General features: G+C 39.8%; 1 protein-coding gene across 1 annotated transcript in view; it reads left to right on the top strand.

Moving 5' to 3' along the window:
• The window catches only part of ARHGEF6 (Rac/Cdc42 guanine nucleotide exchange factor 6), a 142,702-nt gene that overhangs the window by 50,368 nt on the left and 72,417 nt on the right, over window positions 1-19,917 (top strand). Inside the window, exon 6 of the mRNA XM_008159144.3 lies at window positions 15,209-15,279. Within this exon, the coding sequence (XP_008157366.1) occupies window positions 15,209-15,279 (71 nt within the window). The remainder of the gene's footprint in view (window positions 1-15,208; window positions 15,280-19,917) is intronic.

The raw sequence follows: 19,917 nt of genomic DNA on the forward strand, positions 1-19,917 counted from the left end.
TGATTTGGGTCGATTTCTGGGTTCTCTGTTCTATACCATTGATCTATATGTTTGTTCTTGTGCCAGTACCAGGCAGTTTTGAGGACAGTGGCTTTGTAATACAGCTTGATATCTGGTATTGAGATACCACCTACTTCGTTCTTCTTTCGCTGAGAGACATTTTAAACTCAATGCTATGCTTTTTTATGTTTGGTCTAGAAAATACTTATCAACTTTTATTTCTTTCCAGGAAGTTCATACCGATGTATAAGCTTAAGAAAGAAGATTTCTCTTTAAGGAGTTTTAAAAAAAATGATTCATAGATTAAATGCACATCTCATTGAAATGAAACCTTCAATTTAGATTTTTAAACCCCACTGTCATACAACTGATTCAATTAAGGGGTCATTAAATCCTTCTTCTAAAACTTATTAGAAAGTAAATACAGATATCAAATGAAGTAATTAGGTAGATGGCTAATTAAATTTGTATTAAGGCAGATTAAGAAATGACTCTACTGATTATATACCAAAAATTGCATTGAGATTTATATTTAGACTTCCTGTTTTAATCCTCTGGGTATATCACCTAGATGTTTCATATCCAGAGAAACTAATTGTCACTAGATTTCTTTTTGTCTTATCACCACCAATAGGGGGTGGACTCTGAATATCAGTAAGGGAAGGGAAAGAATAAAAAGTTAATTGATATAAAATAAAGTTAATTAGAAAGAAATCTTTATATCAAGATTTGAAGTGTTTCATATATATCTACTAGAGGCCCAATGCACGAAATTCGTGCACAGGACGGGGGGATTCCTCAGCCCGGCCTGCACCTTCTCCAATCCGGGACCTCTTGGGGGATGGCCTACTGCTAGTTTAGGCCTGATTCCACAATCCGGGACCACTGGCTCCTAACTACTCGCCTGCCTGCCTGCCTGATCACCCCTAACTGCCTCTGCCTGCCATCCTGATTGCTTCTAACTGCCTCTGCCTGCTGGCCTGATCACCCCCTAACTGCTCCCCTGCCGGCCTGATCGCCCCTAACTGCCCTCCCATGCTGACCTGATCAGCCCTAAACACCTCTGCCTCGGCCCCTGCCACTGTGGCTTTGTCCAGAAGATGTCCGGTCTAATTAGCATATTGCCCTTTTATTAGTATAGATGTGACACTGTTGTTATTTGAGTTATATTGTGCCAAATAACCCATTTGAATTCTACATTATGCTGATGTTTTTTCAGTGATTAAATTGAATTGACCAATCTTTTCATTGCCTTAGAATCACCACCTAAAATGTTTATGTTTTGATGTTAGTTCCAGTTAGGTCACATTGAAATACCTCCAGGGATTGAACATGTCTCCTCTGAACCTCCACATCTTTGCTCCTCTGCATGGTGCTCAGTGTAGGTTTCACAGAGAACTGCACATGGCCGGAGTAAGCAATGGTAGCAGTGGGGGTGGGGGGCAAAGAGGAACCAGAGGTAGGAAACTCACTGAGGCACAGTGCTGGTGTTTTCTTTTTGTAGCCATCCCTTGATTCCCCACCCCCCAGGGCCAGTCATTTATAAGGGCTGCATGTTTTTAGACTTCCCAAGTCTGTACTTCCAAATTTGTCTTCCTTCTACTCTTTTTGTTTTGATTGCCCTTGCCAAACCTGCAAGAAGAACTAGAACTTCCAGCACTCTGCTGAATTAGAGTGGTGAGATGGGTACTAGACTAATTGGGATGGTCACTTCATAAGTGATATAAATTTCTAATCACTATGTTGTACACCTGAAACTAATATAACATTGAGTGTCAAATGTAATTGGAAAATAAATCTAAAAAAAAAAGAGTGGCGAGGGCAGGCATCCTTGCCTTATTACTGATCTTAGGGGGGAAATCATTTGGTCTTTCACCATTATGTAAGATGCTAGCTATAGGTTTTCATAGATGCTCTTGCAATTTAATTTCTTTATTGGTTAAGGTATTACATATTTGTCCTAATCCCCCCATTACCTTCCCCCCCCCCACTCATGCCTTCACCGCCTTGTTGCCTGTGTCCACTGGTTAGGCTTATATGCATGCATACAAGTCCTTTGGTTGATCTCTCCCCTTTACCCCCACTTGCCCCTACCTTCCCTCTGAGGTTTGACAGTCTGATCGATGCTTCCCTGTCTCTGGATCTGTTTTTGATCATTAGTTTATGTTGTTCATTATTTCCCATAGATGAGTGAGATCATGTGATATATATCTTTCTCTGACTGGCTTATTTCACTTAGCATAATCCTCTCCAGTTCCATCCATGTTGTTGCAAATGGTAGAATTTCTTCTTTTTTAGTGCAGCGTAGTATTCCATTGTGTAGATGTACCACAGGTTTTTAATCTACTCTGATTGACACTTAGGCTGTTTCCAAATCTTAGCTATGGTAAATTGTGCTGCTATGAACATAGGCGTGCATATATCCTTTCTGATTGATGTTTCTAGCTTCTTGGGATATATTCCTAGAAGTGGTATTACTGGGTCAAATGGGAGTTTCATTTTTAGTTTTTTGAGGAAACTCCATACTGTTCTCCACAGTGGCTGCACCAATCTGCATTCCCACCAGCAGTGCATGAGGGTTCCTTTTTCTCTGCATCCTCTCCAACATTTGTCGTTTATTGATTTGTTGATGATAGCCATTCTGACAGGTGTGAGATGGTACTGCATTGTCGTTTTGATTTGCATCTCTCGGATAATTAGTGACTTTGAGCATGTTTTCATATGTCTCTTGGCCTTCCTTCTGTCTTCTTTCGAAAAGTTTCTATTTAGGTCCGTTGCCCATTTCTTGATTGGATTGTTTACTTTCCTTTTGTTGAGTTGTATGAGTTCCCTGTAGATGTTGGAGATTAAACCTTTATCCGTGATAACATTGGCAAATATGTTCTCCCAAGTAGTGGTCTTTTTTGTTGTTTTGTTGATGGTTTCTTTTGTTGTGCAAAAGCTTTTTATTTTGATGTAGTCCCATTTGTTTATTTTCTCTTTATTTTCCATTGCCCTAGGAGCAGTATCAGTGAAGAAGTTCCTTCGGCATATGTCTGAGATTTTGCTGCCTGTGGATTCCTCTAGTATTTTTATGGTTTCCCATCTTATGTTTAAGTCCTGTATCCATTTTGAGTTTATTTTTGTGTATGGTGTAAGTTGGTGGTCTAGTTTCATTTTTTTTTTTGCATGTATCTGTCCAATTTTCCCAACACCATTTCTTGAAAAGACTGTCTTGATTCCATTGTATGTTCATGCCTCCTTTGTCGAATATTAATTGGGTATAGTGGTTTGGGTCGATTTCTGGGTTCTCTATTCTATTCCATTGATTTATATGTCTGTTCTTGTGCCAGTACCAGGCTGTTTTGAGAACAGTGGCTTTGTAATAAGGCTTGATATCTGGTGTTCAGATCCCACCTACTTTGTTATTCTTTCTCAGGATTGCTGCAGCTATTTGGGGTCTTTTTTTATTCCAAATGAATTTTTGGAGAGTTCATTCTATGTCTGTGAAATATGCCGTTGGTATTTTAATGGGGGAGTGCATTGAATCTATAGATTGCTTTGGGTAGTATGGACATTTTGATGATGTTGATTCTATCAATCCATGAACATGGTATGTTCTTCCATCTGTTTATATCTTCCTCTATCTCTTTTTTCAGTGTCCTGTAATTTTTTGCATATAGGTCTTTTACCTCTTTAGTTAAGTTTATTCATAGGTATCTTAATTTTTTTGGTACGATGGTAAATGGGATTGCATTTTTAGTCTCTCTTTCTGTAAGTTCACTATTGGTGTATAGAAATGCTGTAGATTTCTTGGTGTTAATTTTTTATCCTGCTACCTTGCTGAATTCATTTATTAAGTCTAATAATTTTTTATGGAGTCTTTAGGGTTTTCTATGTACAGTATCATGTCATCTGCGAATAAGGACACATTCACTTCTTTTTTCCAAATTTGGATGCCTTTTATTTCTTCTTCTTGTCTGATAGCAATGGCTAGTACTTCCAGTACTATGTTGAACAGGAGTGGTGAGAGAGGGCATCCCTGTCTTGTTCCTGTTTTTAGGGGAAATGGCTTTAGTTTTTGTCCATTGAGTGTGATGCTGTCTGTGGGTTTGTTATATATGGCTTTTATGATGTTTAGGTATGATCCTTCTATTCCCATCTTGCTGAGAGTTTTTATAAAGAATGGATGTTGGATTTTGTCAAATGCTTTTTCTGTGTCAATTGATGTGACTATGTGATTTTTCTCCCTCAGTTTGTTTATGTGATGTATCACGTTTATTGATTTGTGGATATTGTACCATACTTGCATCCCTGGGATAAATCCTGCTTGGTCATGGTGTATGATCTTTCTGAAGTACTGCTGGATCTGATTTGCTAGAATTTTGTTGAGGATTTTGGCATCTATGTTCACGAGGGATATTGGCCTGTAATTCTCTTTCATTGTGTTGTCTTTATCTGGTTTTGGTATTAGGGTGATGCTGGCTTCATAGAATGAATTTGGAAGTGTTCCTTCTTGAATTTTTTGGAATACTCCAAGGAGGATAGGTTTTAGTTCTTCCTTGAATGTTTGGTATAACTCTCCTGTGAAGCTGTCTGGCCCTGGGCTTTTGTTTGCTGGAAGCTTTTTGATGACTGCTTCAATTTCTTCCATTGTTATTGGCCTATTGAGATTTTTAGAATCTTTCTGATTGAGTTTTGGAAGGTTGTGTTTTTCTAAGAATAGGTCCATTTCCTCCAGGTTGTCTAGTTTGTGGGAATAGAGGTGTTTGTAATATTTTTTAACAATCCTTTGTATTTCTGTGGAGTCTGTTGTTATTTCTCCTCTATCATTTCTGATTTTGTTTATTTGAGTCCTCTCTCTTTGCTTCTTGGTGAGCCTGGCTAGAGGTTCATCACTCTTGTTTATCCTTTCAAAGCACCAGCTCTTGGTTTCATTGATCTTTTGTATTGATTTTTTTGGGTCTCTATTTCATTTATTTCTGCTCTAATCTTTATTAACTCCTTCCTTCTGCTCTCTCTGGGATTTTCTTGTTGCTCTCTTTCTAATTCTTTGAGTTGTAGCATTAGATGATTCACTACCATTTTTTCTTGTTTTTTTGAGGTAAGCCTGTAGAGCTATAAACTTCCCTCTCAGGATTCCTTTCATTGTGTCTCATAGGTTTTGGATTGTTGTGTTTTTATTGTCATTAGTTTCCAGAATGTTTTTAATTTCTTCTTTGATCTCATTGGTAACCCAATCAATATTTAATAACATGCTATTCAGCTTCCAAGTGTTTGAGTGTTTTGGATTGTTTTTATTGTAGTTTATTTCTAATATTATGCCATTGTGGTCTGAAAAGTTGCTTGGTATGATTTCAATCTTCTTGAATTTGGGGAGACTTTGCTTGTGACCCAATATGTGTTCTATTTTTGAAAATGTCCCATGTGCACTTGAGAAGAACGTATATTCCACAGCTTTGGGGTGAAATGTTCTGAAGGTGTCAATTAACCCTTTGCACTCGCTTGCTTTTTTCTCAAGCTGCTACTGATGCTAACCATGTAGAGTCACACTCGACATCTGAGTGCAAAAGGTTAAATCCATCTGATCTAGTGAATCATTTAGGATTGATATTTCTTTGCTGATTTTTTGACTAGAGGATTTATCCAGTGATGTCTGTGGTGTATTAAAGTCCCCTACTATGATTGTATTGTTGTCGATCTCTCTCTTGATATCTTCCAGGAGATTTTTTATGTATTTGGGTGCTCCTGCATTGGATGCACATATGTTAATCAGGGTTATATCCTCTTGTTGTATCGATCCCTTTAGTATTATGAAGTGGCCTTCCTTATCTCTTGTTATGGCCTTCACTTTGAGGTCTATTTTGTCAGATATAAGTATTGCTACCCCAGTTTTTTTTTTTCATTTCCATTTGCCTGAAAGATATTTTTCCATCCCTTCACTTTCAGTCTGTGTGAGTTCCTTGTTCTGAGGTGGGTTTCTTGTAGACAGCATATATATGGGTCATGTTTTTTTTATCCATTCAGCCACTCGATGTCTTTTGATTGGAGCATTTAGTTCGTTTACATTTAAAGTTATTATTGAAAGGTACTTGTTTGTAGCCATTTTTATATTTTGAGGCTGTGTTCCTTCTTACCTTTTTGTTTCTTCTTTTTATAGCATTCCCTTTAACATTTCTTGCATTGCTGGTTTGGTAGTTTTATACTCCCTTAGCCTTTTTTTGTCTGAGAAGCTCCTGATTTCCCCTTCAATTTTGATTGATAGTCTTGCTGGATAGAGTATTCTTGGATTCAGTCCCTTGCTTTGCATCACTTTGTATATCTACTTCTATTCCCTTCTAGCTTGATGTGTTTCTGTTGAGAAATCATTTGATAATCTGATGAGGGATCCTTTGTAGGTAACTTTCTGTCTCTCCCTTGTAGCCTTTAAGATTCTTTCTTTGTCAATAACATTTGCCATTGTAATTATGGCGTGTCTTGGTGTGGGTCTTTTGGGATTGATCTTGCTTGGGACTCTGTATACTTGAGTAACTTTTTTCTTCTCCATATCAGGGAAGTTTTCTGTCATTACTTCTTCAAATAATTCTTTTAATTTAATAAATCTTCATTGTTCATATTATTACAATTGTTTCTCTTTTTTCCCCCCATAGCTCCCCTCCACCCAGTCCCCACCCCACCCTCTGCCCTTAACTCCCCGCCACTGTCCTCATCCATAGGTGTACGATATTTGTCCAGTCTCTTCCTGCACCCCACACACCCCTTTCCCCCTGAGAATTATCAGTCCACTCCCTTTCTATGCCCCTGATTCTATTATATTCACCAGTTTATTCTTTTCCTCAGATTTTAAATTCACTTGATTTTTAGATTCACTTGTTGATAGATATGTATTTGTTGTTCATAATTTTCATATTTACTTTTTTTCTTCTTCTTCCTCTTCTTATAGAATACCTTTCAGCATTTCATATAATCCTGGTTTGGTGGTGATGAACTCCTTTAGCTTTTTCTTATCTGTGAAGCTCTTTAGCTGACCTTCAATTCTGAATGATAACGTTGTTGGGTAGAGTAATCTTGGTTGTAGGTTCTTGCTATTCATCACTTTGAATATTTCTTGCCACTCCCATCTGGCTTGCATAGTTTCTGTTGAGAAATCAGCTGACAATTATATGGGTGCTCCCTTGTAGGTAATTAACTGTTTTTCTCTTGCTGCTTTTAATATTCTCTCTTTGTCTTTTGCTCTTGGCATTTTAATTATGACGTGTCTTGGTGTGGTCCTCTTTGAATTCCTTTTGTTTGGTGTTCTGTGTGCTTCCTGGACTTATAAGTCTATTTCATTCACCAGGTGGGGGAAGTTTTCTGTCATTATTTCTTCAAATAGGTTTTCAGTATCTTGCTCTCTCTCTTCTTCTGGCACCCCTATAATTCTGATGTTGGTATGCTTGAAGTTGTCCCAGAGGCTTCTTACACTATCCTCAAATTTTTGAATTCTTTTTTCTTTTTGCTTTTCCGGTAGAGTGTTTTTTTGCTTATTTGTTTTTCAAATCTTTTACTTGATTCTTTCGTTCCTCTAGTCTGCTGTTGGGTGTCTGTATAATATTTTTTATTTCAGTCAGTGTATGTTTAATTTCTAGTTGGTCCTTTTTCATAACCTCAAGGGTCTCGCTAAATTTATTGGCCTTTTCTAGGAAATTCTTGAAAAACCTTATAACTGTGGTTTTGAACTCTATATCCAGTCATTTGTTTTCCTCCATTTCTTTTGTTTGTGATCTGTTTCTTTGTCTCCACATTTTCACTGCTTCTCTGAGTTGGTAGGGTAGCTTTGTGTGCTAGGTGTCCTATATGGCCCAGTGGCTTGGTCTCCCCAGTTACCTGAGGTGGACACTGTTGGTGCATCCCTTTGTGGACTGTGTGTATAACCTTGCTGTAGTTAAGTCTTGATTGTTGTTAGTATCACTGGGAGGAATTGACCTCCAGGCCAGCTGGCTGTGCAGATCAGCTGTGTCTACACTGGGAGAACTTCTGTGCTGGAGACAGCCTTATGAGAAAAGACTTCCAAAATTGCAAAAGCCTCTGTGCTCAGCTTGGATGGGGTGGAGTTTCAGGGGTGAGCAGACAGTCTTGTTTTCCCATCAGCTCTGCCCTATGAGGCCCCTGGGTCTCAGTGCCCCTCGGTAATCGCTGCAAGCACCTCTGAGAGAAATCCGCCCTCAAGTTTCGCCCGTTGCCAGACAGTCCAGCTTCTTCCCCAATGAATCTGGATTCTCAGATTCTCACCCAGAACTGGAGTTCAGCACAGTCGGGAGCTTCTGGTTCTCTCCAACTAGAGAAAGCCAGCGGCACACTCAGCAGTCAGTCCTCTCTGTGCGCACTTGCATGTGCACCTCCAGACCTCTACCTTTCACAGCTCCCCTGAGTTTCCTCCTGACAGTCCAGATTCCCCCTGTAAGAGCCTGGGTCCCCAGGGGCTCGCCTTGAACTGGGGTTCAGTGCAGTCGGAGCTGGGGTTCAGCGCAGTTGGGAGCTTCCGAATCCCTCCCACTAGGGAAAGCCAGTGGCAACCTCAGCAGTCAGTCCTCTCTGCGTGCACTCATGTGCACGCCTTCAGACCCCTGCCCTCTGCGGCTCCCCTGAATCTCCCTGTGTGCCTTTCTCTCTACCTGACAATCCAGACTCCCCCCGTATGAGCCTGGGTCCACAGGGTCTCGCCCGGAACTGGGGTTCAATGCAGTAGGAGCTTCCTTCTCCATCCCGTCAGAGAAAGTCAGCCAGGCACTCAGCCGCCCTTCCTCTCTGTGTGGGTGTCTCTGTACCTCAGCCCTTTGCAGCTCCTCTGATTCTCCGTGAGCTTTTCTCTTTCCTTCTAGTTGTAGAATTTATACTTAGCCAGCTTTCCTGTGGTTCTGGATGATGTCCATTCTGTCTTTTAGTTGTAGTTTTGAAATTGTGCGAGGCAGCAGTTTAGGTGCTTACCTATGCCGCCATCTTGGTTTCTGCTCTCAAATAAATTTTCTAATCCTTGCTGCTCTTCTTGTCCTTTTGGCAGCCCTATTATACATATTTTATTTCGTTTTGCATTGTCCCAAAGCTCCCTTAGGCTCTCCTCCTGCTTTTTAATTTTTTTCTCTAGTTGCTGTTCAGATTGGGCTTGTTTTTGTACCTGTTCTTCTAACTCACTAATTCGGTCCTCTGCTTCTTCTAGTCTACTGTTGAAACCTTCCTTGGTGTTTTTGATTGTAGCTATATCATTTTTCTTTTTTTCTTGATTTTTGCATAGGTTGTTGATTTTTTTGTCCATCCGGTGTATGAACTGTATGACCATTACTCTGAATTCTTTTTCTGTCATGTTGCATGCTTCTGTTTCACTTATTTCCTTTCTTGGCAATTCCTCCTTTTCTTTCCTCTGGGGATTGCTTCACTGTCTCCCCATTCTGACTATCACCAGAAGGTTCAAATGTTGAGTTGCGTGGGCCTGGGCCATGTGCAGTGGGAGTTTTGCACCCCCCAAGTGTCACTGAAGGGCTCTGACACCGAGATGTGCAGTTGCTATGGGTTGTTGGGAGCCACGCTTGTCTTGGGACAGAGTCACAGGTGCTTAGTGTGGCCTCCTGTGTGCACCTACAATCAGGGACTTAGTGTGACCTGCGCCACATTGAAATAGAGAACCAACTGACGTGTGCCAAAAATCAAAGTCACCTATTGCATGTCAGGAGTCAGAGGCTCCCTGTGTCCATGCCGAGAATGGAGTATCAGAGTCTCTGTTGATTGATGCTACCTTGCACTGAGAATCAGGGTCCCTGTGTGCACATGCGCCAAGAATTGGAGTCATTGGCTCTTAGTGTGAATGTACTGGGAATCAGGGATCCTAGGCGCACTCAATGAGGAACAGAGTCTAGTCACTGGTTCTCATTGCTGCCTCTCGCATGGAGATTCAGAGTCCCTGATCTGCTTGGGAGACTGGGTTGTTCAGTTGCACTGTGTTGGCAGGAGGTCCACTTCTGCCCTGCAGTAAACAGCCTTCTGTGTGCACTTGCCCTGAATCAAAGTTAGGTGGCACTGCCACTTAGTGTGGGCGTGGGGTCTGGTCACGCAGTTGTGCACTGTGGAAAACAAACTCCCTGTGTCCATGCACCCAGGCTCAAATTCAGCGCTGCCTCCCTGTGTGGGCACAGGGTCTGGTTTTGGTGAACAAACTCCTCGAGTCCGCACATCCAGGTTCAAATTCAGCGCAGCCTCTCTGCTAAGGTGCAGGGTTTGGTCATGGGAAACAAACTACCCAGGTTTGCACCCCCAGGTTCAAATTCAGCACTGTCTCCCTGCGTGGGTGCAGGATCTGGTCGCAGAAAACAATCTCCCCAAGGTCGTGCGCCTATGCTCAAATTCAAGACTGCCTCCCTGCCTGGGCATGGAGACTAGTCACAGGAAACAAATTCCCCGAGATCACAAGTCCAGGCTCAAATTCAGCACTGTCTCCCTGCCCTGCATGGGCACGGGATCTGGTTGCAGAAAACTACCTCCCTAAGGATGAGCAGCTAGGCTCAAATTCAGCTCAGTCTCCTTGCCTAGGTACGGAGATGAGTCACGGGAAACAAACTTCCCGTGTCCGACACCAAGGCTCAAAGTCAGGCAGAGTCGCCACTGCTTTGTGTGTGCAGAAAGCCCTATTGTGCGGCTAGGGTCTGGTAGTTTCTATGTCGCTGCTGTGGGGGCAGCAGTGAGGGGGATTGGCTTTGTGACTCACAGAAATCTGCAGCTGTGGTGCCTGGAGTCTTGGTGTTCCTGAGTCTGTAGTAGTGATCGCAGGTCTTTTACCAGAGTGGCTGTAGGGTCCTGGTTTGCTTCTGAGACCAGACTGGGTGTTGGCGAGGCTAGGATTCTAGTCTCAAGCAGTTCTGTTCTTCAAAATGGCATAATCTCTGTGCCGCTGGTGTCCTCCCTGGAGTGTTTACAGCAGCAGCGGGGTTTTGCTGTCTAAGACTGACTGGATTGGCAGCTCCCTGGAAGAACTGCAGCATCTAACTGTCCCTATTTCACTCACACCCACACCCACACACATCCACACATACCTCTATCGCTCCCTCACTCTCTCACACACTCTCCCTCCCTACCTTCCTGCCGGTCGCCATCTTTCCTCCTCTCTACCTGCTTTTCTTCCCTGCAAGAAAGGTTAACCCACTTATATTCTCTTAGAAAGCATTGATGAACTCTGGCTGGTGTGGCTCAGTTGGTTGGGCATCATCCTGTGCACCAGAATGTTGCATAGTTCGATCCATAGATGTTCTTTATTGAGTTGCAAAAGTTGATGTTTATTCCTATTCTTTTCTGGAAGATTTTTCTTTTATCTTTTTTGTTAATCCTCACCAGAGGATACTTTTTCCCATTGATTTTTAAAGAGAGTGGAAGAAAGGAAGAGAGGAAAGGAGGGAGAGAGGGAGAGAGAGAGAGAGATTGACGTGAGAGAGACACATTGATTAGTTGCCTCCTACACATGCCCCAATAGGCACTGGGGCTCGAACCTGCAATGCAGGTATGTGGTCACTAAGGAAAGCGAACCCGGCTGACACTCTACCCCCTGAGTCACACCGGCCAGGACTGGAAGTTTTATTTTCTTGAAGGGTGTTCAGTTTTTTCATGTAACATTATCGTATGCTTTTTCTGTCTAGATTATTATTGTGGATTACACTGATTGATTCTTGAATATTTAACCAAACTTTCATCCCTGGGATGAATTACATAGTATACAATTCTTTTAATATTGCTGAATTATATTTGTTAACTAGACGTCTGGTGCATGAAAATTGATGCACTGGAGGGGGGTCCCTCATCCTGGCCTGCCCCCTCTCACAGTCTGAGAGCCCTCAAGGGCGGGAGGCAACCTGGTGATCAGGGGAAGGCGATGCCCCATCACACCTCTGCTGCTGCCACTGCCGGCAGCACAAGCCTTGGGCAGCCCTGGTTACCTGAGCCTCGGGTGTCCCTGGGTGGCTGGGCAGCCGCCATCTGAGGCTTACCTGTGCCTCGGGCCAGCCCTGTGAGTCTGAGGGGATGAGGGGACTGGGGGACTCGGGAGGCAGGCCTTGCTGCGTGCCTGCCGCCCCAGTGGGCCTGAGGGGACTGGGCACCACCATCTTGTGGCTGTGGGCACCGCCATCTTTGAGGGCGTGACAGTCAATTAGCATATTCCCTCCTTATTGGCTGTGGGTGCCGCCATCTTTGAGGGTGTGGCAGTCAATTAACATATTCCCTATTTATTAGGTAGGATACTTTGTTAAGATATTCATGAAGAATATTGGCCTCATGTGTTTTTTTGTGTGCTGTTTTTGTCTGTTTTTTGTGTCTCTATAAGAGAGACTTTATAAAATGAGTTGGAAAGTGGTCTTCTTTTATTTTATATAATAGATTGTGAAGAATTTGTATTGCTTCTTCCTTACCATTTGATAGAATTCTCTGGTGAGAGGGTATGGACATGGACTTTTCCTTTTACCAGAATTTTAAATTTACAAATTCAATTTCCTTAATAGTTATAAAGCTATTCAAATTGTCTACTTTATTTGGGTGAGTTGAGATAGTTTTTATTTTCTGAGGAATTGATTCATTACACTCTAATTATCAGATTTATGTGTGTAGAGTTTTTCATAGTACTCTTTTATTATATTATTGATATCTCTAGGGTCTGTAGTGATATCTCCTGTTTCACTCCTCATATTGGTAATTTATGTCTTCTCACTTTTTTTTCTGTCAGTCTTGCTAGAGGTTTGACAATTTTATTGACCTATCAAAGCACCAGATCTTTTACATCATGTTCATCCACCCAGTAATCTCCATGGCAGCCACTTCTTTCTTTTTAAGTCATGATTCTCAGTTCTAAGTCACTTAGTTAACATTTTGTTTCAATTACAAAGACCCATTCCTATGGCCTTCCCTTTCCTCTTCTATGTCTTGGCAGGCTCTAATTACTGTTTACCCTTTCCTTTGGCCTTGCTTTTGAAAGGTGACCACATTTTGCTGTTATTTTTAGAAAGTTTTATTTATTTTTAAATATATATTTTTAATTGATTTTAGAGAGGAAGGGAGAGGGAGCGAGAGATAGAAACATCAATGATGAGATAATCATTGATTAGCTGCCTCCTGCATGCCCTACACTGGGGATGGAGCCCACAATCTGGGCATGTGCCCTGACCGGGAATTGAACTGTGATCTCCTGGTTTATAGGTTGACACTCAATCACTGAGCCATGCCGGCCAGGCTAGAAAATTTTATTTTTATCAAGACTGGTTTACATTATATTTCCACAGAACAACTGAGTTCTAAGTAGAACCATTAGAGCTACATTGTAGAAAATTTGCCCAATACAAAACTAAAAGAATTTGATAATGGTCAATTTTTAATATGTCTAAGAGTGCAAAACCATGGTGTATTGGAAAGAACAGCAGATTTGGCAATGCAATACTTGGGTTTGAGTACTGTCTCTGCCACTTATAATCTTAAGTAATAGGCAAGGTGGTTCCACATTGCTCAGGTTCACCCAGTAAAGCATTGTGAAGCCACCAAGTGGATCCAGGCAGATCTTGAAATAGCATAAACTTTCCCCAAACTGGCCATACCCCATTTGTCATCACTGGGAAATGATCGAATTAGCCTTCATTGTTGCCTTTTTACTGTTTCCACTCTGCTCAACCTGGCACAGCTGTGCAATTCTCCATCACAGGAACAGTTCTGCCTTGAGCATTGTCATTACTATAGCTGTGCTTCTGGAATCTTCCCTGACTACAAAACTCCTTACTGTCTTCTATGCCTTTTTGAATTCTAGCCACCTTCCAGAGCCAGATCACGTGTCCTCTGCCCAGTAAGGTATTCTCTAACCATCCAGGTCAAACTGATGGTCCTTCTGAACTCCAGTAGGAACCATTACCCATCAATTTAAACCTTCAATAAATTTATCTCAGGACCTCATATTGGTTAGAAGCATAGCCCCTTATCAAGACACACTTGTGCTTTTGGTCTTGGCTCTGCCATTTCTCACATTCATACCATTAGGCAGCTGACACCATCTTTCTGAACCTTAGTGACCTCTGCAAAATGAGAAGATCATTTCTGCCTGACAGAGTTGTTGTAGAAGTAAAAAAAAAAATGTTTTAAAAGCTGTTATGAGTCAAATAAACATAAGGGATATTTTAAATATAATAATAATTAGAAATAAAGGTAAAATGGGAAATAATCCATGAAATAATGTTGTAGTAGTAGAATTACAAAACTGTAGGTAAAGTAAGAAAGATCCATTTGTATGTGTGTATGTTTGAGAAGACACACTTCAAAATGTTACTCTGGGTGATGGGCCAACTGTTGTTTTTCTTTTTTAAAATTTTTCTATGTTTTGCATTTTTAGGGTGGATATGTAATAAATTTAAAACTAGAAAATATAATTTTTAAAAAAGAAAAATTAAGACCTGATGTTATATTATTTTGTTATTTATACTCCCTCATACTTCAGAAAGAGGTTAAAACTGCATACAATGTAGCAAGATAAAAGTGGAATATAAAACAAAATGAAGCAAAGGAGAAAATGAGGGTAGGAAAGATAGTATGTAGTGACTGTTAAACATTTATCATCCATGTTTTGTATTTTTATTAACTACTTTTCTTTTCTAAAGAAAAAAGGTACTAAGATGTCTCTTATCATGAGTTTAGTAGGTAAAATTAACTTTGTAAAAGAAAGGCAGCCTTTTACAGCATAATGTATTAATATTAAAATGATGCATAAAAGAGAAGAGTTTTCTGCTTGTTTTTAGTGTATTATATATTCTGATTATTTTATTTTTGGCACATTAGAAAGCCCTAAGAAATTATGGTTATTATTATTTACATTATACTTAAATTATAAGTTGCAAGTTACAAATATGCATTTGGTTAGCGTTGGCCTTGCTTATTTATCTGTCTTGATAAGTTGAATGGAACAAGCTAAAGCTGGGAGTGAAGTTCTTGCCCCCACCCTGGCATTAAGTAGCTAGACCTTAACTCCTTGGCTTATTTTCCCCCTCAGAAATTGATGGACCTGAACAAGAAGATCTAACTTTGGCCATATGTAGTTTGGTAAAATTATGGTTTCTTGTTTAGGAATGTACATTTCCATTGATCTTTCCACTTGATAATATTCATGGTATTTTAGTTGACCTATGTTATAAAATGTTCATCTTCTACTTGTATGATATTAATATAATTAATTTTTTTTTCACAGAGAGACCTCTCTCCCCCAAGGCTATCAAAGGATTTGAAACTACACCACTTACCAAGAATTATTATTCCGTGGTGAGTGATCAGATGATGAACAAAATTTTCTTGACTATATGGAAACTTTTCAGTTGTTGAATCATTGATGTGTTGAGGTGAAACAAATGGAAGACTGGATAAAGTTGCATTACAAAGGTCTAATATCAGCTGCATTGCAATAGAGCTCTTTTACTTGTAGGCCTTCTATATATGCCTGGAAGTTTTACATCCACTGTCCTGAAAAATTCATTTGTAGCCTATTAAAGTATAGTGAAAGAGAAATTACAGACATGATGGGGAGATTCAGCAGTTAGGTAGCCAATTTTGTCACTAAATAGTCTTACCAGGTATTTAGAAGGTGAATTATCAAGTTCCCCTAATGTAGTAAGTTTTCAGTGATTACACACTGTGGTTTTATTTTAGAATCAATCAATTAATTATGATTTCCTCTGAAATATTATAAACTTTGTTCTTGAGGAGAACCCAAAAAGAAGGTTGTCCTTGGGCACAGAGTGAGGAATTAAATGGCTCTGGCTTGAACACAGATTATGTCAAAATATATTAGGTATAGATAAGGCATGTGCAATACTCAAAATAAGTTCCTGTTAGAGAAAGAAATAATATCCTTTCCTTAATATTCTCTCTGCTTTCCTTCATGTCTCCTTTCCTGATTTGGCCCAGTCCCTGACTGGTAGCCACATTGTTCCCCCATACCCCTCCCCTGCTGAAATACAGTTTCACTTTTCTGTGTGTTCTATGTATGTTTGTACTGCATATTCCTTTCATTTTGTGCATGGGTGAACAGTTTTTAAAACCATCTCTATACATTTGGTTTCAAAAAAATAAATTTCACTCTTCAGTGAATTTGCTCCATAATGATATCAGCAGTAGCTGGTATGAAAAATCAAGACAGAACTTCATATCATCGAGGACAATTTTGTCACTATTTTTTCTCTTACATTTTTGAGGTTAAAATATATTACCCAACAGAGCTAGTCTCCCTTATTCCTTCCACTCTGACTACTTCTTTTAGCTTCTAGGTGATTCTCAATGATTTAATTTTTAAAGAAAGACACATTCAAATGGTGGATGAACATGTTACCATAGCTTATTTTCCCTGTGCATTTGGAGCATATCATTCATTGTTCTGCTTTATCTCTCTCTCTGCCTCTGTTGATTCTACCAATTTATAATATTGTTGGGATTATCCAAGGCAGATTAACCTCTGTGATTCTTATGGGTCTTATGTAAATCTTGTATATACAAACTCTATTTTTATCATCCACCTCCTACTGGAATTCATGTATGTTCTTTGCTACTATAAACAATTCAGCAGTAAACATCTTCTATGTGTAACTTGGCAAAGTATATAAAGATCTGTAGGTTAAATTCATAGAAGTTAAATTGTTAGATCAAAAGATATATACAGAGTGGGCAAAAGTAGGTTTACAGTTCATATGGAAAATACGGTAATTAATATAAGAATAAACTGTGTTTCACATACAACTTAAACCTAATTTTGCCCACTCCTGTATGTTTATTTTTAAATTTTGATAGAGTTTGTCTAAAACCCAAAGCATAATAAAGAAAATAGAATGCCTTGGGGAGCTCATGTTGGCCTGTGAAGAAGCTGTAGATCTTTCTTATAAATATTCCTGAATTGTGAAGACCAGTTAGATATAATGTTGCAACTAGATAGGTATATGAAGTGATTTGGGTTGGTTATTCTTTTTTTTACCCACATTTCTTTGCTTTGAGTATTTAAGTAAAATTTTAGAGGCAATTAATTCAAAATATGTTCTGAGTGTTCTGATCACCCTCCCAATCTGTGTTGATTGGACAAATCAAAAAAATTCTAGCCCTCCCATAGTATTTGGAGATCTGGAAAATCAAGTTTACCTGCATGCAAATTGTCCCTATGTGATCTTATATGAACTCTTCTTCCCTCTAAGAGTCATTAATTGTAGATATTTTCTGTTGCTAGTTTTATAAGAATACCAGTGAAGGATTTTTTCATCCATATTTTAAAACCATATAGGACATTTTTTTCTGATTCCATAACATCATATAACTAACTGTTTAAAACACACACACACACAAAAAAAAAAAACATAAAGAAGAAAATAAATATCACTTGTAATCCCACAACTCATAGTCACTACTGGTATTAACATGTTGGTGAATCTCATGCCAAATTTTCTTTGAAGTAGGGTGTGTGTGTGTACTCATGTGCATGTATATAGCCTGGGATATATGTATGCATATGGATATATACACATTTATAAATAAAAATAGGAACTTAAGCTACACTGGCCGGGTAGAACTATGCATTTTTTTTATTATTAATTCTCCTTTATGGAGATTCTTCTTTTTTAAAAAGTTTTTTTAAAAATTGACTTTTGAGCCCTGACCGGTTTGGCTCAGTGGATAGAGCGTTGGGCCAGGGACTGAAGGGTCCCAGGTTCAATTCCGGTCAAGGGCACATGCCTGGGTTGCGGGCTCGATCCCTAGTAAGGGTTGTGCAGGAGGCAGCCGATCAATGATTCTCTCTCATCATTGATGTTTCTATCTCTCTCTCCCTCTCGCTTCATCTCTGAAATCAATATATTTAAAAAACTTAAAATTGACTTTTGAGAGAAAGAGGAAGAGAGAGAAAGAGAGAGAGAGAGCGAGAGAGAGAGAGAGAGAGAGAGAGAGAGAGAGAGGGAGAGAGAGAGAGAGAGAGAGAGAGAGAGAGAGAGAGATTTGTTGTTTTACTTATTTATGCATTCGTTGGTTGCTTCTTGTATGTACCCTGACTGGAGAATAAATCCGCAACCTTGGCACATTGGGACAATGCTCTAACCAACTAAGCCACTGGCCAGGGCCAATGGAGATTTTTCTTTTTCTTTTCTTTTTTTTTCCAGTGGAGATCTTTCTATCCTCACACCCTGACAATACTTCTCTGACCAAACATGTTCTTAGACTCTTTCATTCAGTGAGTCCTTGAAGGTCCACATGTTTCCTTTACTTAGATCCTGTGTATTATTAGTCAGGCTTCTCCAGAAAACAGAACCAATGATTTACTGTAAGGAATTGGCTTACACAACTATGGTGGCTGAGAAGTCCCACAATCTGTCATCTGCAAGCTGGAGACCCTGGAAAGATGTCCAAAGGTCTGAAAAGCATCAGAACCAATAGTGTAAGTTCCTTTCTGAGAACAGACGACTGATGTCCCAACTGAAGCAGTCAGACAGAGAGTGTATTCTGCCTTCGTCCACCTTTTTGTTCTATTTAGGCTCTCAACAGATTAGATGATGCACACCCACACAAGCAAGGCAATTTGCTTTCTTTAGTCTATTGATTCATCTCATCTGGAAAGACCCTCACAGACATACCCAGAAATAATGATTGATCTGGGCATCTTGTGAACCAGTCAAGTTGATACATAAGATTAACCATCACATCCAATAAACTTGGACAGGATAGAGAACTCTTAGAATTTGCAAGTGTTCAGACATTCTTCCCTTCTTTTCAAGTTTCCAAGAAATTATCCATGATTTCAGGCCCACTCAGGCCTTGGAGTGATTCTGGTGGCACATCAATTTTAAATGTTAAATTCTTCAGTGTGATCAAATGGCTTTAGGCACCCAGTTCATACCAGCATCTGCAGTGAGGCATGTTTAATGTGTCTGACTGAGGCTTAGTCACTCCTGGCTTGTTATTTTGAATGGGAGTTTAGCATCCTTTAGGGACATGGCAGGCCAGTGGAGGCTTTTGCTGTCCCTGACCTTGATTCTTTCATTGTCCTCAAAATTCAATGTAATTTGTTAAAGTTCTCTCACCATTGAAAAAAAAGCATTTTTTTTAGTAATTATTTTTCTAATTACCTTCTCCTCATTGTACTTTTTTGCCCATTTTAACTTGATGTTATATGCCAGGAGGAATTAAAAAATAAAGAAGAACAACAAAAGAAAATGGTAACTATGTGACGTGATGGGTGTGTTAATTAGCTTAATTGTAATCATTTTACAATGCATATATATATTAAAGCATCAATTATATATATTAAATATATACAGTTTTCTTTGTCAATTATATCTCAACAAAACTGAAAAAGTAAAGAACAGAAAAAGGAATCTATATTAGTTGTCAAGCTTAGTTTGTATGCAGCACTTAGCTCTTGGCACCCATAATCTTATTGGAAAGACAGTACAGACATGATAGCATAAGCCACATGGCAGAGAATGATATAAATTTATAAAAGGTCCTAAAATGAGTTTCTCCAAATGTGGTTGGGGATCCTTTGCATCAGAAGCCCCTGAGAGTTTGTTAAAACTGTAGAACTCTGGGCCCCATACCACACTTGATACATCAGAATCTCTGGCCACAGATGCCAGGAAAAGGCATTTTAACAACTCCCTCAGCCTCTATCTCATCCTTCCCCCATCCCAGGTGATTTGGATGTTCACTGAACTAAAGTTTGAGAATCAATAAAGGGATAGGTTGCATGAAAGAGATAGGATTCTAGGTGTGTCAGGAGACAGATAAGCTGAAAGAGAATTCAGGCAAGGAGAACTATATGAGCAGATTCACCCAGGCAGGAATGTACATGCCTACAATCCATCCCTACAGTTCATAGTGTAGACTACAATCCATTTCTCCCCCACCCAGATGTCCATCTGAAGGTGGAATTCT

The sequence above is a fragment of the Eptesicus fuscus genome, chromosome 1 (genome assembly GCF_027574615.1).
Source record: "Eptesicus fuscus isolate TK198812 chromosome 1, DD_ASM_mEF_20220401, whole genome shotgun sequence".
Lineage (NCBI taxonomy): Eukaryota > Metazoa > Chordata > Mammalia > Chiroptera > Vespertilionidae > Eptesicus > Eptesicus fuscus.